General features: G+C 39.9%; 1 protein-coding gene and 1 non-coding gene across 3 annotated transcripts in view; both read right to left on the reverse strand.

The window, feature by feature from the left end:
* SLCO4C1 (solute carrier organic anion transporter family member 4C1) overlaps nt 1–26250 on the reverse strand; it is a 77476-nt gene extending 51226 nt beyond the window's left edge. The window contains exons 1-2 of one of the 2 annotated variants that reach the window (XM_020890442.2): nt 25746–26250; nt 21910–22173 (exon numbers count right to left, since the gene is read on the reverse strand). In XM_020890442.2, coding sequence (XP_020746101.2) covers nt 21910–22173; nt 25746–26076 — 595 coding nt within the window. In that variant the 5' untranslated portion in view covers nt 26077–26250. The remainder of the gene's footprint in view (nt 1–21909; nt 22174–25745) is intronic. The other variant, XM_070465858.1, reaches the window with a different exon arrangement.
* Nucleotides 26251–26888: 638 nt separating this feature from the next.
* Nucleotides 26889–26960, reverse strand: TRNAS-ACU (transfer RNA serine (anticodon ACU)). The gene has a single exon. It is a non-coding gene; the product is annotated as a tRNA-Ser (tRNA).
* Nucleotides 26961–27490: the final 530 nt, after the last annotated feature.

Below are 27490 nucleotides of genomic sequence, written 5' to 3' on the forward strand. Positions count from 1 at the left end.
CTATATACCATCACTCTGCTTATTTAACTTACATGCAGAATACATCCTGCAAAATGCTGGGCTGGATGAATCACAAGCTGGAATCAAGAGTGCCTGGAGAAATGTCAACAACCTCGGATATGCAGATGACACCTCCCTTATGGCAGAAATTGAAAAGAAACTACAAGAGCTTCTTGATGAAAGTGAAAGAGGACAGTGAAACTGCTGGCTTGAAACTCAACATTTCAAAAAACTAAGATCATGGCATTTGGTCCCATTACTTCATCGCAAATAGAAAGTGAAAAAGTTGAAGCAGTGACAGATTTTATTTTCTTGGGCTCCAAAATCATTGCAGATGGTGACTAAAGCCACGAAGCTAAAAGATACGTGCTCCCTGAAAGGAAAGCTATGACTAACCTAAGACAGTGTATTAAAAAGCAGAGACATCACTTTGCCGACAAAGGTCTGTATAAGTCAAAGCTGTAGTTTTTCCAGTAGCCATTTACAGATGTGAGGGTTAGACCATAAAGAAGGCTGAGCGCTGAAGAACTGATGCTTTTGAATTGTGGTGCAGAAGACTTCAGAGTCCCTTGGATAGCAAGGTGTTCAAACCAGTTAATCCTAAAGGAAATCAACCCTGAATATTCATTAGAAGAGCTGATGCTGAAGCAGAAGCTCCAACACTATGGCTGCCTGATGTAAAGAACAGACTCCTTGGAAAAGACCCTGATGCTGGGAAAGACTGAAGGCAGCAGGAGAAGGGGATGACAGAGGATAAGATGGCTGGATGGCATCACCAACTCAATGGACATGGGTTTGGGTAAACTCTGGGAGTTGGTGATGGACAGGGAGGCCTGGAGTGCTGCAGTCCATGGGGTCGCAAAGAGTCGGACATGACTGAGCGACTGAACTGACTGCAAAGACTCAGGATTTTGCTTCCCACCTTTTTTCTTACAACCCATCTCCTTTGAAATGAACATATAGATCTAGAAACTGTGAGGATGACTCCAAATCTCAATTTGAACTTCCAGTGTTTTATGCTCTAGAATTACACTTTTCTAAAAAAGACATCTATATTTTATTTATTTATATTAGTTATACTTCTAATGCCAAGCTTGTACCTCTAAATCTAAAACAAAATTCACAATCTTCACCACAAACCAAACTTTTCCACCTGATTTTCCAATATCTGTTCGTAACATCCATTTTCTAGTCATCAAGTCTGAAACATGAAAAGCATTCATAGTACAGTCCTTGGCTATAATGACCATGTCAAGTGCTTTTTCTCCTGATACCACACCCATTGTTCAAGTCTAGTCACCTAAGTTGCCCTAAGGAGATTTCTATTTACTATTATTTTTCTTTATTCAGTGACTAGGCCTTCATGACTCACTGGGCTCTTAATTACCATGCATTACTTTTATCTTATCCTCATTTATGTTAACAGTAATAAAAATAATACACACTGGGTGCTTATCTTAAGCAAGGTCCTTCAATGGCAAACATTTTCTTATCTAATCCCCAGAAAAATCCTTTGAAAGTGACAGTATTGCTTTCCTCATTTACAGATAAGTAAAGTCTGGATTAGATTAACTTCAAAATTTCTAAGATTTAATAGCCTATGTATTTAAGAGATTCATCTCATGGTTAACGGTGACATAAAGTAAAATTAATCAGTTTCTTGAATAGTTTGGGATGTGAATTCAAAACATTTCTATAAGAGCTCCTGACTTTAAGATAGAGACAAAAACTTTTTAGTATGAGATTTAAAAGTTGATCTCCTTATCATCTCTAAAGTACAATAGAAACTCTGGACCTAACAGGCCATTAACCCACTAAAAGATAAGAAAACTGGAATTGCATATCATGAATATAACAGGAATGACCATAAATGCATAAAAGACTTTTTTAACATTAGAAAATTATATGTATAAGCATATACCAATAAATTTAAAATCTCTTAAAATAAAAATATTGACTACAAATGATATAAAATTTGAATGAACCTATTGTGGCTCAGCTGATAAAGAATCCACCTGCAATATGGGAGACCTGGGTTTGATCCCTGGGTTGGGAACTCACTCCAATATTCTGGCCTAGAGAATTCCATGGACTGTAGAGTCCATGGGGTCACAAAGAGTTGAACACGACTGAGTGATTTTCACTTTCACATGACTCAGGAATAAATTGAAATAGGAATCAAAAGTGTACTTCTAAAATCAACCTATCCAAAATGGTTTCTCTAGAGAATGTACATCAAAGCTCCATCAAGAACAATCAATCCATGTATGTTATTTAAACTGTTCCAATATAGGGAAGAAAATAAAAAGTTTCTCACTTTGTTATGAAGTATTACCACAATTGGGCTTCCTAAGTGGCTCAGCAGTAAAGAATCCACCTGTCAGTACAGGAGACACAGGTTCAGTCCCTGGGTGGGGAAGATCCCCTGGAGAAGGAAATGGCAACCCACTCCAGTATGGCCTGGGAAAGCCCATGGACAGAGGAGCTTGGCAGGCTACAGTCCACAGGGTTGAAAAATATTCAAATGTGACTTAGCGACTAAACAGCAACAACATAGCACAATCTCACTTCAAAACAAGTCATTTGTTAGGAAGAGCATAAATCAAAATATTTATGAAATATTTATGAAATTTATGAAATTTATATAAATATTTATGAAAGATGGTAATGATAACCCTATATGCAAAACAGAAAAAGAGACACAAATGTACAGAACAGACTTTTGGACTCTGTGGGAGAAGGCGAGGGCGAGGGTGGGATGTTTCGAGAGAACAGCATGAATATTATCTATACTGAAACAGATCACCAGCCCAGGTGGGATGCATGAGACAAGTGCTCAGGCCTGGTGCACTGGGAAGACCCAGAGGAATCGGGTGGAGAGGGAGGTGGGAAGGGGGATCGGGATAGGGAATACATGTAACTCCATGGCTGATTCATGTCAATGTAAGACAAAACCCACTGCAATGTTGTGAAGTAATTAGCCTCCAACTAATAAAAATAAATGAAAAATAAATAAATAAATAAAAGTTAGAAAATGTGTATACTTTTATATATGAGTTAAGGTTGCAGTAGGGTACAGATAAAAGAGATAACAAGCAAATTTAAGGTTTTTATATGGATGTGAAGAGCTTTATGAGTGAATTTTTTTTTACAAAGGCAGAGTTAAAGGAAGAAACAGTGGGTGTAACTGGGCAGTTACTGAAATTGCAGCAATGTGGCCTTAGGCAGAGACAGATAGCAACTTTCACATCAGGGAAATAAGCAGGAGAACCTGTTGTTCCCCACATGCAAACTCCCACTGGCTGAATACAACTAGAAGCCACACGGCAATGTAGTCCATGGAGCTTATTCTAACAAATCAGACAGCTGACAAGCTTGGTAATTCTCCTTTCTGTAATCACTTCTTCTACCATCCAGGCTGTTTCCTTACCTGTCTCTCAGCTGATGAGGGATTTTGCAGCCTTTATGAGTCTTCAGCTGTTTTGTCTTGATTAGGTTGCCACAGGGCTCCTGTTTTTTTGTTTTTTTTTTTAATGGAAAGTATCAGTATCTTTTTATTTATTATTTTATTATAATTAATGTAAGCATCTGATGCCAAAGAAATGAAGGTGATTTTTACAAACTCAGAATTTTGGCACGTCCATGAAATTTCCATTTTATTTATAGCTTTAAATCACATTAGTTCAAATGCATTTCTCTACAACTATTCCAACATAGCTTCTTCAGAACTATTTCAGTCATCCTTATCATGTGATTTTACCAAAGGCTTTGCATCTAAAATAAACATAAAATTTCCAACCAGTAACGTTTCATTACGAATGGGATAAGTCACAAGTTGATGGCTGGCGCTGTTAATTTCCAACAAGACATTCTTTTGACATGTTTCTTCTGATACCACTAGTATAAATGAGAACCTTCAGAAAACCAAAGGGCAGAACCAAGGTACATTAAAGAAGCCTCTGCAGCTTAAGCGTCCCATAGTCCTAGACCTCTGAGAGACGCTAGGCAAAGCATCTTTCCAGCACACTAAGTGGGTTTCCAGTATTTCCATGTGGTCAGGCTTTCAGAGACAGACACTTAGGCATATCATGAGGATATACCATCTTGGCTCTGGTTCCCTTATCTGTGCCAGAGAGGGTAATACCTGTCCAAGTCCAAAGGTGGAAGAACACATAAACAGATACGGTAATCGCCAACAGCTGACTGTGAAAGCGCAGGCTGGTGGTACTGGTGCAGCCCTGTGGGAAGTCTTCCTCCACACAGGCCGCGTACAGCAGTCCTGCTGAAGATACCAATGGAACAAGGACAGTCAGTGCACAAAGAGACAGAACCCTTCTTCCCTGCCACACTGACCTTGTAAAAGGTAGATGGTACTTAGAACGCTGACTTGTGTGCGCTGCTTTTAAATATGATCTAATGCTGCTCCACTTCCTGCTTCTATTCTGACATGTCATCCAAGCTGCCTGTGGTACCATATTAGGAACCCCACCAGGAATTGGATAGGCTCTTCCTAACTCTTCATTCATCAATTCATTTGTCCATGCTTCACTGAGCAGCTGATTGGAGAGAAGACACACCAGGAACTGCAGCAATGCCTGGTGCAACAACCCTCCAAGATGCAGGGCTGTTTCTCCATCCTCTTGCTCCTGTCTGTGGAGGGCTGGACCCCTACGGGAGCAGACACCTCGGGGAGACCACCACGGACAGTGGCACATGTCCCCCAGCAGGGCTGCGGCTGCCAGCCGGCCACATGTTCTGCTCGGCAAGGTCTGGCAGCCCACCAGTGGGCTCTGTGCACAGTCAGCCACGCTCCACAGGTTTCCTTTTAACAAGTACTACTGGGTATGGATGGATGTGAGAGCTGGACCATAAAGAAAGCTGAGCCTTGAAGAACTGATGCTTTCAAACTGTGGTGTTGGAGAAGACTCTTGAGAGTCCCTTGGACTGCAAGGAGATCCAACCAGTCCAACCCAAAGGAGATCAGTCCTGATTGTTCACTAGAGGGACTGATACTGAGGTTGAAACTGCAATACTTTGGCCACCTGATGCAAAGAGCTGACTCACTGGAAAAGACCCTGATGCTGGGAAAGATTGAGGGCAGGAGGAGAAGGGGACGACAGAGGATGAGATGGTTGGATGGCATCACCAACTCAATGCACATGAGTTTGGGTGGACTCCAGGAGTTGGTGATGGATAGGGAGGCCTGGCATGCTGCAGTCCACGGGGTCGCAAAGAGTCAGACACAACTGAGCGACTGAACTGACTGGGTATGGGGATATTAACAGGAACCCTCAGTTCAAAATACACTCTGCCCTGCCACTGATTAAAAACAACCCAATTTCCCCTTCTTAACAAGGATCCATCACTTCTGCAAATTCAATGGTCATCTTCTCTACCTGCTGATTATTAGTATGAAGACTAAGGCTGGAAACAAATTCTGTAAGTGGATTTTTAGGTACAGTAGTAAAAGGCTCCAACCCACTGCCACTCCCTATTTCAGTATCCTATTTACGCTGGCTATGGAGGTCCCAGCAACACAGAATGCATTCTGCCTCACTTAATGCATATACCATGTTCTGTAGAGAAGGAAATCTTATTCTGCAAGTTATTCCAAAACAGACACTATTCTACTAAGTCAGAGACTCCTGGGTGTTGGGGTACATGGTAAGACACACAAGTGAATTTCATGAGCAGAAGTTATTACCATAATTCTGCTGCAAATGAATTTCTTCATCAGAAGTGATGCAACTTCAGAAGTTAGCTGTAGTAATGAACAAGGCATTTTGTAAGTCAAACAACATTGAGTGTTGGTAGAAGCATCACAGGTGGTAAAAATAAATTCATATCTAGAATATGTATTTGTCTTAGGAGGACAAACTGCAACAAGGATCGACATATTCTGACTGTCCTGGGGTATATTGGTTGCCCTGGGGAATGTTACCAAATCATTGCTCTCAGGAGTGGACCCTGAAGTTGGTAAATTGGGTAATGCATCTGCAATACAGGAGTTAAGACCAGTCTATGAGGAGGAAAAAATCATTCTGAACCCATGATTAGCTTCCTTTTATATTACATGGTCATTTTTAATATGGGCCAATTCCACAAAAAGTACAGTGGCTGGGGAAAAACACTGATTGACACTCACTGCTGCTGCTGCTAAGTCGCTTCAGTCGTGTCCGACTCTGTGCAACCCCATAGACGGTAGCCCACCAGGCTCTCCCATCCCTGGGATTCTTCAGGCAAGAACACCAGACTGGTCAGACCATATTTTCCTCCTGATTGAGAGCATCCTCTACAAAGGATGCCCTCAAGTTAACAAGTGGCAAAAACGCCTTTACATTCTAGGCTTCAGATTCAGCATCAGTCCTTCCAATGAATATTCAGGATTGATTTCCTTCAGGACTGATTGGTTTGAACTCCCTGCTGTCCAAGGGACTCTCAAGAGTCTTCCACAACACCACTGTTCAAAAGCATCAATTCTTGGGCACTCAGCCTTCTATTTGATCCAACTCTCACATCTGTACATGACTACTAGAAAAACAATAGCTTTGACTAAATGTACCTTTGCCATCAAAGTAATGTCTCTGATCTTTATTAATATGCTGACTAGATTTATCATAGCTTTCCTTCCAAGGAGCAAGCATCTTTTAACTTCATGGCTGCAGTCCACTACACATATGTATTAATTCATAGCACACTATTAAAATTACCTTGTTAACAACTTTCATTTTTTTTTTTTCAAGCTTCTGACTGGCCAGCTTATCTATTAGAGTGTTGTGCACGGAAGAGTTAGTCGCTCAGTCATGTCCAACTCTTCTGTGACCCCATGAACTGTAGCCCAACTAGACTCCTCTGTCCATGGGATTTTCCAGGCAAAAATACTGGAGTGGGTTGCCATTTCCTTCTCCAGGGTATCCTCCTGACCCAGGGATTAAACCTGGGTCTCCCACACTGCAGGAAGATTTTTGACTGTCTGAGCCAGGAGGGAAGCCCAGACTGTTGTGTGTGAATCAGTGAAAATCTGTACCTTAGGCCTTCTCTTCCATCAAAACAGAATTTCCACAGACGATTGTCTTTTAGGGTCATGCCTGACTGGGGTTTCTCTACAAAATGTTCACCTTTGGTAGGTGCCAGCAAAAACCCTCTGTAAACCAGGCTTACCTTTTCCTGCTCCGTTAGCCAGTCACAAGAACCCTGTGAGATCCTTGTAATGAGGACATCCAGGGTTTTGTAGTAAAACCAAGCTAATTCCTGCCTATAATAACCTTTCTCCATTGGAAAAGAGGGAAGTGCAAGTCGATAAAAAAACAAGCAGGCTAGTAGTATGAGATATATGCCTATAGTTACTTGCACCTTTCAAATTTATTTTCATCTACCATTTCATTTAACAACAAAATGTCCAACTTTCACATGCCTAATTTTATTATTTCTTCCCTTGTAGCTCAGCTAGTAAACAATCTGCCTGCAATGTTGGAGACCCGAGTTCTATTCTGGGTCTGCAAGATCCCTGGAGAAGGAAATGGCAACCCACTCCAGTATTCTTGCCTGGGGAATCCCATGGACAGAGGGGCCTGGCAAGGCTACAGTCCATAAGGTTGCAGAGTCAGACACGACTGAGCAACTAAACCACCACCACCATGGTAGTAACACATACTTCATGATGAGAAGTTAAGGTTGCACAGTGATCATAATCCTGTTTATGTCTAACACACCAGCACGGAGGAGCAAACCAATGGTTGCTTTTCAAAAGAATAATGTAGGCAAAAAAGCTTAGCCTTACTAAAAAAAACCCAGGGGTCCTCCCAGTGAAGACTTGCCAGAGGCTTCCTGTATCTTCCCAGTCTGCCATCAGTTCAGTTCAGTCGCTCTATCATGTCTGACTCTTTGCCACCCCATGGACTGCAGCACACCAGGCTTCCCTGTCCATCACCAACTCCTGGAGCTTGCTCAAATTCATGTCGATCGAGTTGGTGATGCCATCCAATCACCTCATCCTCTGTCGTCCTCTTCTCCTCCTGCCTTCAATCTTTCCCAGCATCAGGGTCTTTTCTAAGGAATCAGTTCTTCCCATAATGTGGCCAAAGTATTTAGAGCTTCAGCTTCAGGTATGGCCAACGGGTATGGACAATATTTATGACAGTGTTCTTTGGACAGTCTGCCATAAACAGTCATAAACATTGTCCATACCTGCTGCAAGAACTTTATCATGTTCCAGAACTCAGAAGACCTTTGAGCAACACAGGTCAATTAAAATAGACTGTGGAGTAGATAAAACCAAGGCTATGGCCCCACTCCCTATTAATGGCACTAAGTGGATTAAGGTGACCCCAAGAAAAATACATTCCATGCCATTAACAGGGAATGGGGCCATAGCCTTGGTTTTATCTACTCCACAGTCTATTTTAATTGACCTGTGTTGCTCAGAGGCCTCCTGAGTTCTGAGTTCTGGAACATGACAAAGTTCTTACAGCAGGTTTGGACAGTGTTTATGGCAGACTGGGAAGATGTAGGAAGCCTCTGGCAAGTCTCCACAGGGAAATCACAGGGAAGACCCCTGGGTTTTTGTAGTTAACACTAAGCTTTTTGGTGTACATTATTCTTTTGAAAAGCAACTGTTGGTTTGCTATCAGATGCTGGTATGTTAAGACATAAACAGGATTATGGACACTGCAACCTGAACTCTCCATCATGAAGTATGTGTTACCTACTGTACATGGATGGAAATAGATTTGGAAGGCACAAGTAACCATAGGCATATATCTCATACTACTAACCTACTTGTTTTTATTGACCTGCACTTCAAGCAAATACTTTTCATTGGAAAATAAGCATTGGGGAAAAGTGTCTAAGGGTTTGACTCTTCCTTCCTTAAAAGCTTAACTTTTAAGTCCAAAGAGACAAGACACAATGCAAAACTGAGAGTGTGATTATTGGCACATAAACCTGAATCATGTGAAATGATTTTCTTGGGCTCCAAAATCACTGCAGATGGTGACTGCAGCCATGAAATTAAAAGACGTTTGCTCCTTGGAAGAAAAGCCATGACAAACCTAGGAACCATATTAAAAAGCGAAGACATTATTTTGCAGACAAAGATCTGTACAGTCAAAGCTATGGTTTTTCCAGTAGTCATGTATGGATGTGAGCTGGACCATAAAGAAGGCTGAGTGCCAAAGAATTGATGCTTTTGAACTGTGGTGCTGGAGAAAACTCTTGAGAGTCACCTGGAGTGCAAGGAGATCAAACCAGTCAATCCTGCAGGAAATCAATCCTGAATAATCATTGAAGGGCCTGATGCTGAAGCTGAAGCTCCAATACGTTGGCCACCTGATCCAAGAGCTGACTCACTGGAAAAGATCCTGATGCTGGGAAAGACTGAAGGTGGGAGGTGAAAGGGACGACAGAGGATGAGATGGTTGGATGGCATCACTGACTCAATGGACATGAATGTGAGCAAACTCTGGGAGATGGTGAAGGACAGGGAAGCCTGGAGTGCTATAGTCCATGGGGTCACAGAGAGTTGGACACGACTGAGGGACTAAACAACAACAACACCTGAATCAATTAGTTTCTGAAACACCTACACTGTTAAATGAACCATTAGCCTCTTCTAGGAGAGACTGTGACTGAGTATTAAAATGATCCCCAGTTCCCTAATTTTTATAGGCAAGAAACAGGCTAATACAACTTCTAAGCATCCAAATATAGCCAGGGATAATTATAAAACAGGACCAACAGAGAAAAATGAATTATGAAGGCCCTCCCAAGAAGCTCGAGGAGAGTTTACTCAAGGAACAAGCTTGACAGCTTCCCAGTGGGATTTCAGGATTTCTCTGAACCAGTGACTCCTGGCATACAGTCTATTGGGTGGCAAAGAATCAGACAAGTCTGAATGACTGAACAATGAACAACAAACTGGTAATGATTATTGTGGCAAGTACATTAGTTACACATTTCTGTTTTTAAAATGCAAACAGAATGTTAATTGGAAATATAAAGAAGAGTCAAATAAACAAATAATACAAATATACAAAGTCAGATCAACTCAGGATGTATCACAGATTTAAATGGAAAATGAAAAACTATAAACAGACTGGTTTCAAATTGGGAAATGAGTACGTCAAGGTTGTATATTGCCACCCTGTTTATTTAACTTATATGCATAGTACATCATGTGAAATGCTGGGCTGGATGAAGCTCAAGCTGGAATCAAGATTGCCATGAGAAGTATCAATAACCTCAGATATGCAGATGACACCACCCTTATGCAGAAAGTTAAGAGGAACTAAAGAGTCTTTTGATGAAAGTGAAAGAGGAAAGTGAAAAAGCTGGAATAAAACTCAACATTCAAAAAAATAAGATCATGGCATCTGGTCCCATTACTTCATGGCAAATAGAGGGGGAAACAATGGAAACAGAGACAGACTATTTTCTTGGCTCCAAAATCACTGCAAATGGTGACCGCAGCCATGAAATTAAAAGATGATTGCTCCTTACAAGAAAAATTATGACCAACCTAGACAGCATATTAAAAACCACAGACATTACTTTGCTGACAAAGGTCCGTCTAGTCAAGCTATGGTTTTTCCAGTAGTCACATATGGATGTGAGAGTTGGACTATAAAGAAAGCTGAGCACCAAAGAATTGATGCTTCTGAACTGTGATGTTGGAGAAGACTCCTGAGAATCCCTATACTACAAGGAGATCCAACCAGTCCATCCTAAAGGAAATCAGTCCTGAATATTCATTGGAAGGACTGATGAAGCTTCAGTACTTTGGTCACCTGATGCGAAGAACTGACTCCTTACAAAAGACCCTGATGCTAGGAAAGATTGAAGGCAGGAGGAGAAGGGGATGGCAGAGGATGAGATGGTTGGATGGCATCACCGACTCAGTGGACATGAATTTGAGTAAACTCCAGGAGTTTATGATGGACAGGGAGGCCTGGCATGCTGCAGTCCATGGGGTTGCAGAGTCGGACACAATTGAGCAACTGAACTGAACTGATAAACTTTTTGAAGAAAAGAAACAGAAAACCTTTGAGATCAAAGACTAGGAAAAGAGTTCTTAGACTTGACAACAAAAGGAAAAAAGATAAATTGAATTTCACTCAAATTAAAATCTTTTTCTCTGTGAAAAACTCTGTTAACGAGGTTGAAATGGATAAGCTACAGACAAAATGAGAACATTTGCAAACCACCTATGTGACAAAGATCTAGTACTTGGAATGTATAAGTAACTTGCAAAACTCTACAGTAAAAAATAAACAATTTAGTTAGAGCATGGGCAAAAAATAAGAAAAGATATTACATGAAGGACAAACAGATGACAAAAGAGCACAAGCAAAGATGCTCAACATCATTAGCCATTAGGGAAATGCAGATTACAAGCATAACAAGATTTCACTACAACCTATCAAAATGGGCAAAATAAAAAATACTGAGGAGGAATTCCCTAGTGGTCCAGTGGCTAAGACTCCATGCTCCCAATTCAGGGGGCCTGGTTTCCAACTTTTTTTCAGGAACTAGATCCCACATGCCCCAATTAAAGAGCTCACATGCTGCAACTAAAAATTACTGCATGTCACAACAAAGGTCGAATATCTCGTGTGTGGCAACTAAGACCCAGCACAGCCAAATAAATAAAATAAATAAAAATAAATACTAGAAAAAACTTTTAAAGTAATGACAGCAACAAATGTTGGCAAGGACGTAGATAAACTGGATCATTCATACATTCCTAATGGTACTGTCAGTCTGGAAAACAGTAATAAACTAAGCAGAGAACTATCACACACCCATCAGATTTACTCCTAGGCATCCATCCCGGATAACTGAAAAGTATGTTCACACAAAAATCTGTATACAAATGCTTATAACTTAACTTGGGATAGCCAAAAAACTAAGATCAACTCAAATGTCCTTTAGCAGGTGAATGGTTGAACAAAACTTGGTAAATCCATATTATGAAAAACTTACTAGTTAGCAATAAAAAGGAAAGAGTAATTAATAAACTCAACTCTGATGAGTCTTCACAGAATTATTCTGAATGAAAAAAGTCAATGTCAAAATGTTAAGAACTGTATAACTAGCAAAGTATAGTACAATTTTTAAACATAAAAATGTTATCATGAGGTGATTTATTATGGAAAACTTTTAAAATATATAACTGTGAGAATGGTTAATATATATAATTGAATATGGTACAAGAATAAGAATGTACATGTATTGTAAACAATGAAAAATATTATACTAAGTCTATAAGAGACATATACAATAAAAAAATTAAGACAATCCCAAAGTTGCTCTCTTGAGGAAAGAATAATAATGAAATTTTCTCCCCTCTTTCTACTGTTTAGTATTACTCAAATTGTCTGCCATGGTCAACAGAACTTTTCTAACCAGAAAAATAAAATGCATTAATAAAAATCACAGCAAAGGAGGGTCGATTAACTAGATTATCTATAAAATGAAACTATATAAAAGCATAAATATTCTTCAGTTTTGTCTTTTTTAATATTTACAACATCCCACATATATTCTAAGTTAAAAAATAGATACCCATAAGTTCAAAATATTGTTTCCTTAAAATGTGCATTGGTATATATATGTGAAAATGTGGTATAAAGATATATGAGTATGTATAAAGGTTAGTAAGAGGGTATGAGAATGTACTAATGACTCAGTTCAGTCGTACAGTCGTGTCCAACTCCTTGCCACCCCATGGACTGCAGCTACCAGGCTTCTTTGTCCATCACCAACTCCTGGAGCTTGCTCAAACTCATGTACATAGAGTCAGTGATGCCATCCAGCCATCCAATGACTATGGATGGATCCAATGACTACAGTATTAATGACTATGTAATGTAAAAGTATAATCATGCATAACTACTTGTGAATACACATATGAATATGTATATACATTAAAAGGCTGAACTACTGATAGTGTGCTATCTAGGATGTGTTATCATGCAGATTTACTTCCTTTTATTCTGTATATTCTAGTTTTTCCCCTTTTATATCATTTTTAAAAAATTTTCTATCTTCTAATTGGCTGCCAAAGGGGCATATCATATTCAAAATTAGGAGAAAATTAAAACTATTTAGAAAAAGACAACTTGACTATTTAAAAGGCAATATTTTAGTATGTTATATTGAGTAGCCCCAATTAATTTAGCTACAGCAAATCAAGTTTAGCCAGACTTTGGGGATATCCTGATATCAAATGGCACTTACAAAAGCATGTGTCAGACTGAAAGATTTTTAGCTGTCCATACTGTAACCACCATTGACAATAACTAAACAAACCAAGAAAGGCAATTTTTTACATTAAAACAGTTGTTAATTAGCATGAACATAATTTTTATTCATTACTATTATTTGATGAGAACTTACCGACACCAGGCACTGCCTTAGCACTGCGTGTAATTTCCTATGAAGGAGCAGTTACTACTACCATCATGATTGAAAGTTGAAAAAAAACCTGTGCAGGATCACATAGCTCTATCATACAGTGCTTGAGCAAAAATTTTAACTGTTTCGTCTGGCCTTAATATCCCTGTTATACTACTGATACTTTCACTTAATGTAATGTGCTGATACCACTAAAATAAAAGAAAAAATACAGTAAAACACACTGGCTAATTTGTGCATTTTTAAGAACTAGTGACCAAGAAAATTGAATTTCCTCATTTTTTTCTTACCACAATTTTTACCAACCATTCTGAGGAAGCTACAAAAAGCATTGCTTAATCATTACCTCCCATATATTACATCTGGTTAGACACAGCTATGGCTATGGTCCACTTGAATGCCCTCTCAGAGCATGTCCTTTTATTTCACACATGAATAAATAAGGGTAATCGCTACTAAAGTCTAGCCAAAAACATCTGACATTTTAGTATCACTTTAGAAGTACAGTAGATAGTGAAATCAATATTTAAGCAAGCAATTAAGATGAAAGCCAAAAATAGAATATCAATGCATTTTGCTTCTATTTCTGAATATGCTTCTCATTTTAGCTTCCTTTTTCATGTTGCAAATTTTTCAGATCCCAAATCTTACCCATAGAGGTCATTTATGGCAAATAATCCTTGACTCTGATAACTTACAAATCTTTCCAAGTCAGTGGCCAAAGGAAGGGAAAATTATTCTTTATGGAGTAACTTTGGGTTCCGTAAGGCCAAGCTAATAGAAAATATGAACAGAGAATCCCAGACTGCCTTTATCTGCCATTACCTACGTACTGCCTTCTGTTCAAGGACGAGTCAGCAGACTCCTAACACGCCTCTACTGAAGGCGTCCAGTCATTCATTCATATGTCTGATAACTCAGCAAACATTTCTCAGGTACCCATTATCCATCATATGCTGTTATAGGTGCTGGCCACAATGAAGTTTCTAAATTCAACAAGGGATTTAAAATCACATACTTAGACATTAGTGGGAAGCAGACCTTCCCACTAATCTGGAGGAGAAAATGTAAAGTGAAGAGTGGAAGCAGGGTAAAAGGGACAAGCGTATCTATGGAGGTCTTTGGTCAGTAAGTTCAGAACTATACATTCCATATCCCCTAACCAAAGAGTCACACAATGCATTCACTTTTACAGTGATACAATAAGGCACGTCTTTAGCGTTCATCTTTTCCCAAACTCACTGAACTAGGGGAACCCATGTTTAACATATCCCTAATACCGTCAGAAACTTGGCTTGGCAGATCATATTTTGATAAATGTAGCAACATTACTTTCTCTTGTTCAAGACCATGAATTTTAAAATGTGCATCTGTCTGCAAACTATAACTGTGGGCAGAATTGAGTTTGTGCTAACATCTCACTGACACATGCCTCCTTACTTATTTTTCTCTGTGAGTTTCCTCTATTTCAGAAGTTAGGTCATGTGAATTTCAACAAAACTGGCTACATTAAGGTAGGTAGTATTTCATGATGCTTGTGAAACTCCTGTTTTAAAGGAAAATATAAAACAATAACCCTGAAATGAAAAGAAACATTTATTTCTATGTCCACAGTTGACGCTACAAAATAAGGAAATTCTAAACTGGACACACATTTCCCAAATGGACTTCTAAAATAACCTGGGTAATTTTAAAAAACATACATTCCCAAGTTCCACTTCTTGAATTAAAATTAGGATCTTGATAGGGCATTAAATAAGGGTACCAATCATCTAGGAAAATTCATATTATCTAGGAAGTCTGGGAAACAGTAAAAACAGTGATATTAAAAACAGTGATAGTTTCTTCTACAGCACTGAATATCCCTAAAAGTTAGCTCTAGCTCTTTTACTGTTGTATATTAAATTTAAAGATCATTTTAAATAATTCACTTTATTACACTACTACATATTTTAACCTAAGAAACCACCTCTCCTCTTTATTTCATTATAGTAAAATTTAAATCTAAGAAAAATAAAAGTGATTTTCATACGAAAGAAGCAATATAAAGAAGAAGGAACACTCAGAGGCCAAGCAAAATTAAAGCATCCTGTATTGCACTGAAAAACTCTAAGATTCTTGGACCTCTATCTTCTCCACTCTAGGCAAGCATTCCATATTCAAAAATAAAAAAAACCCTTTAAGAGCACAAAACAAAGACAAAACAGTAATTAAAAATTAAGTCCAATTTTGAGTCCTGCTTTAATCATTTTCCTAGTTCAACGTTTTTAGCCTGCGTAACTAAAGTCCTTTGATGCAAAATGCTCCCTGAAATACCATTTCTAAAACATTAGAAATTTAGTGATTAAGCAAATGGGAAGTGTTGAGCCCTATATATGTATTTTTTTTTCTTTTTTGAAAGAAAAGGATACGAAAGAGAAACAAGAAAATAATACAACTTAAGAAAATTTATCCAACTATTGGTCAACAGAGAAAAACAGCTTTACTGGATTTAGTAATTAGTTCTCTATAATTCCTAAGTATTTACTAATGATTTCTGTCATAAAGTCTCAAAGAGAAGAAAAGATAATTTTATTTACCAACATTAAATTAACACTCATCCAAAGGAAATTTAAAAGTGCTTGGATGAAAACAAAATGCTATGTGGCAAAGATTTGATTATTTATTGCATTTTAACAATATTTAAAAGCTATATTAAAATACGTTCTGTTATTGGTCTGTTAAAATACAGCAAAAGTGAGTGGCAAATATGATTTACTTGAAAATGGTTTATGACATTATTCTCAGGTTAACATATAAAAAAATTAGCCCTTAGAAGCATTTATTTCCCTGAAATTAATTCTTCCTTTTTTTGTGTTTGTCCTTCCTTTTTTGAAATTAATTCTCCCTTTTTTCTTGTGTTTGTCCAATGACAGCAAGCAAAACTTCTCTTTGATAAATGTTATTTTCTCCATTCAAAGTTAGATCATTGCCTCTAACCCTTATGTCTCCACTAAAATTTCCTTTAAGAAAATAATTTCCCAAACTTACTTATATTTATTTTGTATAGAACAGAAAATTCAAGCTGTTTCCAAACACACCTTTCTTCCTTTTTGCTAATTCTTAACCTCCTTTTGTGTTATTCTCACACCTGTGGAAATTATACATACTTATCATATTTCATATTTTGTGTTCTTCTACTTACCAATTATACTACATTACTTTAATCTCCTCTCACAGAGAGTATTTCATCCAAACTGATGTTTGGTTTCCCTCAAGTTCAAAACAACAGCAACAAAAAAAGCATACAAAGGAATATATTAATTTTCTCAATGTCGGTTTCAAATTAAGTTAAAATGACATGTATGATTCAAATAATATGATTTCTTAATGTTATGCTCTTTAGGTTATTTATATAAAATTACCTAAGAAGATTATACATTTTCTTTTTAATTTATTTCCAAAAGCTTTAAAACTCATTTGTTTTCCTTTTCTCACTTAAATCTCCAGTTTTTTTCAACATTCTCCTTAGAGTTGGATAAATAACTCAGATTTGTGGTTACATGATCCTGTATTTACAAAAGTGGATTAATTCACTTGAGCAGACAAGTTATACAGACCATTAAAACTGGCTACCTGTTATAGATGACCCAAAAGCACACAAAAGGATGGTCAACATCACTAACTAGTAAAGAGATGCAAATTAAATCTACAATGAGGTATTACCTCACACAGTTCAGAATAGGCATCAACAAAAAATTTAGAAACAATAAATACTGGAGAGGGTGTTGAGAAAAGAGAACCCTTCTACACTGTTCATGGCTATGTAAATTGGTAAAGCCACTATGAGGAACATGGAGGTTCCTTAAGAAACTAAAAACAGAGCTACCATATAATCCAGCAATCCTACTCCTGGACATATGTATGGAGAAAACTGTAATTCAAAAATATACATATTCTCCAATGTTCATAGCAACACTGTTTACAATAGTGAGGGCATGAAAGCAACCTAAATGTCCACTGACAGAGGAATGGATGAAGAAGATGTGGTACATGTATACAATGGAATATTACTCAGCCACAAAAAAAGAACAAAATACGCCATCTGCAGCAACATGGATGGACCTAGATATTCTCACACTGAGTGAAGTAAGTCAGAGAAAGAAATATCATTTGATATTACTTACTTGTGGACTCTAAAAAAATGGTACAGATGAGCTTATTTACAAATCAGAAATAGTCACAGATGTAGGAAACCAACGTATGGTTACCAAGGGGCCTCTGTGACAAATCAGCTGGTAAAGAGCCCGCCTGCAGTGCTGGAGACCTGGGTTCCATCGCTGGGTGGGAAGATCCCCTGGAGAAGGGAGAGGCTACCCACTCCAGTATTCTGGCCTGGAGAATTCCATGTACTGTATAGTTCATGGGGCTGCAAAGAGTCAGACACAACGGAGCGACTTTCACAAAGGAAGGGAAAAGCTTGGAGACTGGAACTGCCATATGCACACGATTACATATAACATAGGTGACTAATAAGGACCTACTGCATTGCACAGGGAACTCTGCTCAATGTTCTGCAATGACCTATGTGGTGAAAGAATCTAAAACAGAGTGGATATATGTAAATGTGGGATTCCCTGGAGGCTCAGACAGTGAAGAATCTGCAGGCAACACAGGAGACCTGGGTTCAATCGCTGGGTCAGAATGACCCCTGGAGAAGGGACTGGCAACCCACTCCAGTATTCTTGCCAGGAGAATTCCATGGACAGAGGAGCCTGGCTGACTATAGTCCATGGGGTCGCAAAGAGTCAGACACACTGCAAGCTCACACACACACATCCACAATTCACTTTGCTATACAGCAGAAACTAACACAACATTGCAAATCAACTACACTTCAATAGAAATTAAAATAAAACTGGCTATGTGAATTTAGGGAAGAAATAGTTTCATTTCATAAAAATATAGAAATTAGTTGATATACTTAATCAACCAACTACCAGTAATAAATAAAAAATTTTAAAACCCTAAAAAAAGCAAAAAACTAGTATTAATTTTAGCTATTACTGACTACCTATGAAATCACTATAAAGTCACTTCACCTCTTTTCCTAGAGGGTGTGTGCAAGCGTGTGTGTGTGTGTGTGTGTGTTAGTCACTCAGTCGTATCTGACTTTTTGCTACCCCGTGGACTGTTGCCTGCCAGGCTCCTCTGTCTATGGAATTCTTCAGGCAAGAATACTGGAGTGGGTTGCCATTTCCTTCTCCAGAGGATCTTCCCAACCCAGGGACAGAATCAGGATCTTCCACATTGCAGGTAGATTCTTTACCACCTGAGACACATGGGAAGCCCTGTCCTAAGGTTCTACATGGTAAAAGAAGGGATTCACAACTTGAACATTCCATTTGCAAGTGTCCAGGTTCCTTTACATATATAACGTAATTTCAACCCTTAGTTTTGTATCTGTTACATTGTAAACACCTCCACTTACACACAAACACACCCCAGTGACATTTCTATTAAGGAAAACTTTTAGGAAAAAAAGAATGTAAAAATTTCAAAATAACAACCAGGCATTTTTCATATATTGACTGTGGAAGAGTAACTGGTACAGTCTTCCCTAAAAGTCAGTGTGACATTACCTATCAAAAATCAGAATAAGGAAGCCCTTCTAACCAGTGTTTTCATTTCTAGGAATGAAGACTAAAGAATGACTTGCATATTTACATAAACATTCATGTCCAGAGATATGTATTGCAACACTGGATATATAGTAAGCAGTTCATACTTCAGCCCAAACTTGAATTCTTGATTTCCTCTCCCAATTCTGCTCTACCCAATCTTCCACACGAGAGTAAATGGCCCCAATTGGCCAAACCAAATATGAAGGAATCATTACCCATTACTTCTTCACAATCAATCCACTATAAAGACCCATCTCTTTTTCCTCCAAAATACATTGAAAATCAGTCACTCCTCTAAATCTCTACTGTTAGCAACCCTACCCCAGCCACCTTTATTGCTCACCTGAACTATAGTGAAAATCTCCTGGGTGATTTCCTCACAAATACTCTTGTCCCTCAGAACAACAGAAGCCAAATGATCATTTAAAAACATAATCATGTACTCCCCTGTGTAAAACTCTCTCATGAATTCCCATTGCATTTAAAGACAAATCCAAATGACTCACGCTGTGGTCTGCCTGCCTCTCAAGTTCATCTCATGCCACATTCTCCCTACCTTTGATGAAGTGAAGTGAAGTGAAGTGAAGTCGCTCAGTCATGTCCGACTCTTTGCGACCCCGTGGATTGTAGCCCACCAGGCTCCTCCATCCATGGGATTCTCCAGGCAAGAATACTGGAGTGGGGTGCCATAATGCTGGCCAAAACTGACACTTCCTAACATCTACCAAGCTGTTTCCTGCTCCAAAGCCTGCGACCATTTTTTCTCCTGCCTAGAAATCATCTTTCAGGACTGGCTCCTAACATTATTCAGTTTTTATCACAATAGCCTTCCCTTGCCCGTGTATTTTTCCTTGTGTGAACTATTACTTAATACTATTTCTTCCCTTATACACTCACCTCAGTCTTTAGTTATCATGTTTGCTGCTTTATTTTGTATTTCCTCCCACTGGTATATACAATCCAGAGGGCATGAAACTGTTTCACTGTTACTATTTCGGCATCAGGTAGAGTCCATATCAATAAATATTCATCATACCAATGGCAGAATAAGGGCAAACTGAATTTTTACTTTTATTTGCCATAGAGAAATTATTATTTAAATTATGGGTCAATTTAGAGTAAAAATTTTACAGCTCACCCAATTCCTCTACCTAATCTACTTCAACTAAAATCATGAAAAACATCAACATGAACGTAGTAAAGACTTGCATGATGTACAATAATGTACTAAAAGTTTACAACCTGGTTTCAAGAACCTTCTTGGCTTCATCTCTGGCCACACACTCCTTCATTTGTGGCAATTTCCCTTTGGGAAATAGAAATTATTCAAACTGGCTGCAACACAACGGGTGTAAGGAAGACAGGAAGCTAAGAAGATGGCTGAGGACAGATCAGGCTTTTGCACTCGAGCAGGTGTTTATGTTTTAGTTCAAAGAGTTTAAGTGGTTTTTTTTTTTTTTTAAACAAAGTCTGTACACTTTAAGAATAAGTAGGGCATCTGAACAACTGGAAAAATGAAGGATTAAATTCAGGACAAAGATCACCACTTAAAGGCTATTGATACAATGATGTTTTTGCTATCACAGAATCAGTTCCGTATTTCTTGTGACACAAAAATTAAGCTTTTCCTTTACCATGAAGATATCAAAGATACTGTACTAAATCCTCCATGTCCTATTCCTAAAACTACTCCCAGAGAACGCATGTGCAGTTGACCTAATAAAATTTTATGGAATCTGTGATAATATACTAGAATCCAGTAACTGTTCTTTCTATAGGTAACACATTCACCTTATCTCATTCATTTCAAGCTGAACCACCTTTTTAAAACATCTTCTCTTGATCCATATACTTGCATATGCTATTTTTATTTCTAAAATTAAGTCTGCTTACTTAGTCAGTACACCCCTAAAACCACGCTGCATGATACATATACTGTTATTGAAAACACGGTCCTATTTGTTGTCAGTCTACAACTGGGAAATAGATCTTGGGAAATGTTAACACTTAAATATGAATCTTCAATACTAATACAAATATAAAAATCTTAACTTTTTAAAAATAATGGCTCTCATGCAGCAGGCCACAGTTCCCCTTTCTTCCTACTATAAGCCTTTTTTTCATTTACCTAACTTCTGAAAGCTTCTGATTTTACAGCTCTCTGATTTTATTTCAATATCTGCTATTAAAAGTCTCAGGAAGGACAAAAAGTGTTTAAAAAGTCTTTCATTTGCACATTTCTCGGGCTCTACCATAATTGATTTCCCATTAAAAAAGATACTTTGGGGGAGAAAAGAAGGACTACAATCAAACTTCCTTTCTGAGTCTTTAAAGAACGTACTGAGCGCAGGAACACTTTAGGTAACTCATGAAGTTCTGCGTCTCTAAATCAAGAGTCCAAAGTGAAGCTAGTTTCAGTACTCAGGAAAAGCCCTACTCCTGTAAGTTTCACCTCTCATTCTCAAATCAGGAGTCAACAGGTCCAGGGTGCAGTGCTGTCAGCACAGCGAACAGAACTACCAAGGGGAAAAATTAGATCTTAGAGCCCCAGTGAAGCCACACCACCGGCAAAGCAAAACAGGTCATGTTTTTAAGAAAGACTGTGTATAATATGGGGAATGAGTATTAGAAGATTAAAAATTTGGAGATCCACTGAAGCAATGAACAATGCGCAATCTGTCTCTATAATCTACTACTCCACACAAATCACATCATATCAAAGCAGCAAAAAGTGGAAAACAGTTAATCCCTTACCTACATATCCATACAAGTGAGCTGCAATAGAGAGCCAACACAACTTCTTAAAACAAGCAGAAAGGGAACAGAAACTTACCTTTGAAAAGGGACCCAAATTGGTATTTTCCACTAAAAAATTTGGGCAGTGAAAACACAAGCGCTCCCAGCCCTATCATAAAGGATGAAAATGCAAGCCATCTTGGTTTGTGTCCTCTTTCACCAAAGAATGATACAAATAAAGACAGCAAACAGAAGGCAATGTCATAGCTTGATGATATCAAGCCCGTCAGGGAACTCTGCAATTCATAGCGCTTCTCGATAGTGGAAATACTAATATTTACTAGGCCATTCACCACAATACCTAAAAGAGAAAAGAGGAAATTTATGTGCATTATTACAACCTTACCATATAGAGTATGATCACTAAAATGACATACTAAAGTTTGTTCATTTCTTTTGATATTTTTAAATGTCCAATTTTAAAAATCTCAAAGTTTCAAAACGAAGCAAGCCAAACATATTTCCTTTACAAATCAGTTCTCTTTTAAATTATACATTTGTGAATGTTCAGTTGTTAGATAAAGTTGATGTTTATCACATACTGAATCACAGCTAACCATGTTTCTTTAAATGACAAAAGAGACTGGTAAAGTCTCATGAAGCTGATTCATTAGAGAGTTTCCAGGTATAGTATATTCCCACGGGCCTCACTTGGAAGAATACAAAACATACAGGTGATTGAGAGGTCAAATGCTAAAACTGTTCAAATTACTCAATCCTTGACTTAGTCTTATGAAAGGTGCAATTGAGTTCTCAAACCTCTATTTTCTTCTTAGAGTCATTAAAGTCATCATTTAAAAGTTCCTGGGGCAAAAACAAACTAAAAGTCTATTTCAATTACTAGCATTCTAAATCATAGGCAATGTGACAGAAAATAAAAAAACAAACAACTTACACTTCATCTGCTCATTATAACTGTGATGAAAGAATATAAAATAAACAAGAAAAAGCTGAAAATTTAAATCTAACAACAAAAATGTCCGATGACGATACTGATTATACAGAAGTTTAGATATTACTATGCTCCTGCTGCTAAGTCACTTCAGTCGTGTCCGACTCTGTGCAACCCCACAGACAGCAACCCACCAGGCTCCCCCACCCCTGGGATTCTCCAGGCAAGAACACTGGAGTGAGTTGCCATTTCCTTCTCCAATGCATGAAAGGGAAAAGTGAAAGTGAAGTTGCTCAGTCCTGTCCGCCTCTTAACGACCCCATAGACTGCAGCCCACCAGGCTCCTCCGTCCATGGGATTTTCCAGGCAAGAGTACTGGAGTGGGGTGTCATTGCCTTCTCCAAGATATTACTATAAAGTAAAAATAAAAACCATCTGATCAAATTACAAAGTTTCAAACTGATTATTCTTTTTACTTAAGAGGCTACCATGAATTGTTTTCAATCATTAATTAATAGAAAGAGTATATCCAAGACATTATCTCTATAATCTCTTCAAATTTTGCTTTATCAAGACTGTAACTAGGAATATATTGCTAGAAACTTTACCCAAATTTTAGAAGTCCTAACATGATCTTTACTTTCATATCAGCTTAATAAATCTATACACTATAGCTCTTGAAGTTTTAAGATAAAATTCCTAAATAGCTAGGAATGGCAGATTTATAAGGAGGTATAGCTTAGTCGGTAAAGAATCTGCCTGCATGGCAGGAGACCCGAGTTCGATTCCTGGGCCAAGATCCCCTGGAGAAGAAAATGGCAATCCACTGCAGTATTTTTGCCTGAAAAATCCCACGGATAGAGGAGCCTGCATGCTACAGTCCAGGGGGTCGCAAGCGTCAACACGACTTGGTGACTAAACCACCACCACCAAGGTTGTCTGAGAATCTGAAAAGTTTCCATCTAAAATCAACTTCCCAACACCCTTGCTATACTGATTAAAAATCAGTCATTAGAATTCATTGTTTTTACAGTAAAAAAAGTTTCTGATAAAGTAAATTTGAAGACTGCTATGCAAAGACAGCATTTTAAGCCTAGGATCCCAAAGTAAATTCTACAGTACATAAACTCCAAGAAATTTGCTTTTTTTAAAAAAGAAATTTCATGAAAGGCTGCATACTATGTCCACTGTAAATGCAAGAAGCTAGGAGGTACATTAGGAAATTAAATGCTAAGGGAAATACTGTTTATTTTTGATAAGTGGCTGGGTTAAGTAAACTCATTTGACAAGTTTTGGGTCTTTTTTCACAAATTAATCACCTATTATAATACTGTACTTGGAAATGGTCTTCCCAAGAATCAAGGTTGAGAAACATGATAATGTTTTCAGTCATTCAAACTTAAGCCGAAATAAGAATTTATGGAATCATTTTCAGCTCAGATTACACTTCTGAAGTTGGCGATTTCTAGGTAGGGTAACTCCAGGCTAAACTTGACATATTTCTTTAAGAATGTCAATTACATTTGATAATAATTTTAAACAATATTTTATATTAAACATAAAATGATATATTCTGGAATACTGCAGTTTCAGAATGTGTCTTAAAACACAAGATAAATTTTTTTACTTGTGAAAGAGTCGGACACGACTGAGCGACTGAACTGAATTTCTTTGAACTTTACACTTGACTTTAAGATGCTTGGTAATCACTGATTTTGGACAATTAAGGTTAAGATGCTGAGAGAGGGCCAACTTTGGTGGGGACAAGAAAGGCAGAAAAGGAAGTAACTCAAGCACAAAACTGTCACTAGGAGAAGAGCTGCAGCTGCTTCGCAATCAACAAATATTTACTCAGCACCTAACCTGTGCAAGCGACACGGAGTTGCTTTAAGACAGTGGGGCAGGAACAGGAAAAGCTAGAATATATGTCGATTCCCTATTCTTGTTAATCTTAAAAAAGAGCAATTTCAAACCCATTTTTTTTCCGATTACATTTCTTTCCATCAGTACTTGACTACCTCTTTACAAGTTTTAAGCTGTGACCAAAAAAAAAAAAAAAAAATCTACATACTGTCAAATCCCAGCTAATTTATAGCATGTCCTTGAAGACGCTCCATTTTAATGCCCCCTGTCCTTAATTTGTCGCCCTAGCATAAGTTCCATTTCTTTCATTCTCTGCATGCTTTCCTTCATGAGAACCACTCTCCCAATGCCTACCCCTCCAATCGAGACTTATATTGCAACCTTCTGAGGGTATAAAACTGGGCTTTTATCAGTAACTCCCAAGAGAATCTAAAAGAGATCCGTGAACAAACAGATATGGGGTTTGAGGTGCCTTACCAGTTAATAACGCCTGAAGCCTCTGTAGATGTTTATTCCCTGGGCTCACGAGAGCATCCAGTGCTCTTCCATTACACTCACAAAATCCTGAATGCGTAGATCTGACCAATCCTGTGTATGTCCAACAAGTTTCTCCTTGGCGAACCGCCCTACCTTCAGTTGCACATTTATCCACTCTCTTCCAGAGCGATGTAAAGACAAAACCCTTTAATAAGCGTGTTTGTTTTTGTTTTGTTTTAGCAAAATGCATGCTTTTGTAATGTAGAGAGGCGCCCCCCACCCCACCCCACCCCGAGCACCCGGTTCCCGAAGGAGGGCTCCCCTCTTTTCCACCTTCTCTGCAGGAAATTGCTAGGCTGGAGGTAGAACACTTAAAAGAGAAAGAGCCTGCCTGGCAAGTTTTCAATGTTTCGGTAAAAAGAGAAGCTAAAAATGCAGAAGCGTGAACCTGGTTGTTTGGCGTCGGTGCGAGCGCTCGCGAGTCCCGAGCCCGGGGACCACCCCTCTCGGGCGCGCAGACCCCCTCACCCCCGGGGCTGGCGGCGCACCTACCCCCCCCCCCCCCACCCAACTCTCCTCCCCGGCGCCCCTCGACGCCCCCCGCTCGCCCAGCGCCCCCCGGAGCCGGCGACGGTCTTCACCTTGCGTGAGGGCCAGGAGGCAGTAGTGAAACAGAAAGCCCCGGGGCGTGTTGCAGCGCTGGAGAGCCCGGGGTTGGAAGCTGCCCCAGCCGTAGGGCCCCTCCTCATATTCGGACAGCGACCCGAGCCCGGAGGCGTCGGGAGCCCCCGGGGGCTGAGGCGACTCGGGGCGTTCCGGGGGCTCCTGAGGCGCCGGCGCCGGGAGCGAGCCCGCGTCCGGGGTGGACACGACGGAGATCTCGATGCAAGGCGACGACGCACAGAGGCGGCGCGGGTTTTCTGGGCTGGAGGCGACGAAAGCCGGGTTCTCGATGCCTTTGCAGTTCTTCATGATCCGGGCGCGTCCTCCCGACTCCCTGGGGCTGCCGCACCCGCAAAAAAATAAATAAATAAATAAATAAAAAATAAACCCAGGTTCCGCTGGGGCTCCTCCTCCGGGCAGGTGGCAGCGCCCCCACGCGGGGCAAGTCCCCGCCTCCCCGGCGTCCCTCTCAGGGGCTCTATCGCCGCCGCCGCCGCCGTCGTCGTCGTCGTCGCTGGGAGCCTCCTCAGCGAGCTGGCGGCCGTCGGCCTCGCCCACCTGTTGCCGCCCGCGCGGAGGGAGTCCCCGCCTCCGGGGCGTCCCTCTCAGGGGCTCCCCGGCGTCGTCACCGGGAGCCTCCTCAGGGAGCTGGCGGCCGCCGGCCCCCTCCTCAGCGAGCTGGCGGCCTCTGACCGCCGGCCCCGCGGCGGTGCGGTCGGCCCTCGGCCCCGCCCACCAGGGGCGAGTCCCCGCCTCTCCAGCGTCCCCCTCGGGGATTCTCCCGTCGCCTTCGTCGCCGGTCGTAGCGCGGCCCGTCCGCCTTCCGGAGGGTCGCCCCCGGGTCCCCCCGCGCCCCTTCCCAAGGGCTGAGAACCGACAAGACGTTGTGGGAGTCGTCTGGCCACCTACGGGCAGGCTGTGAACACACCTGCTTCAGGAGATAATTCCAGAAACTCTCCAGCAGCCTTCTTCCCTTGAACTAGTCGCTCAGTCGTGTGGCCCCCCTCTTTGCGACCCCATAGACTGTGTAGCCTACCAGGTTCCTCCGTCCATGGAATTTTCCAGGCAAGACTACAGGAGTGAGTCGCCATTCTCCAGGGGGCCATTCTCCAGGGGGCGTCTTCCCGACCCTGGGATCGAACCCGGGTCTCCCGCATAGTGGGCAGACGCTTTACCGGCTAAGCCACCCGGGAAGCCTTCCCTTACCGCTTAGCGAATCAGGCTTAGGTCTGGACTCTCAGGGATCTGAGCCTACACAGGTACAGTATTTTGGATTCCGTGAGCATCGTGCTAAAAGACTTTATACCTGTCATCCTCCCTAGAAACGGAAATCCCTACCAGCCCTCACCGCTACAGCCATTGGCATGATAACCACCTTTTTTGTAGCTTTCACTTCCCCCAAAGTGAAGGAATACAAATTAAGAAACTTTAAAGCCATGTATATATATGATATTCTTTCTGCTGAACATTGCATCTCTTCAGATGAACAATGCTGATAGTGTAAATAATTTCTGTCTGTGGAATAAATAACAATAACTCCTTGAAGAACTGAACACCACTATGATAATTGTAGTTACAATTCATTCATTCGTCCTTTCATTCATTCAACAAAACGTGTTTATTTTCCGGGTGCCAAACACTGTTTGAAGTTGTGAAAAAGTGCACAAAAACGGAAAAACACCCCTAGGCTTACTGTGCTTACATTCTGATGGAAGACAGACAA

This window comes from Odocoileus virginianus, chromosome 3, assembly GCF_023699985.2.
Source record: "Odocoileus virginianus isolate 20LAN1187 ecotype Illinois chromosome 3, Ovbor_1.2, whole genome shotgun sequence".
NCBI lineage: Eukaryota > Metazoa > Chordata > Mammalia > Artiodactyla > Cervidae > Odocoileus > Odocoileus virginianus.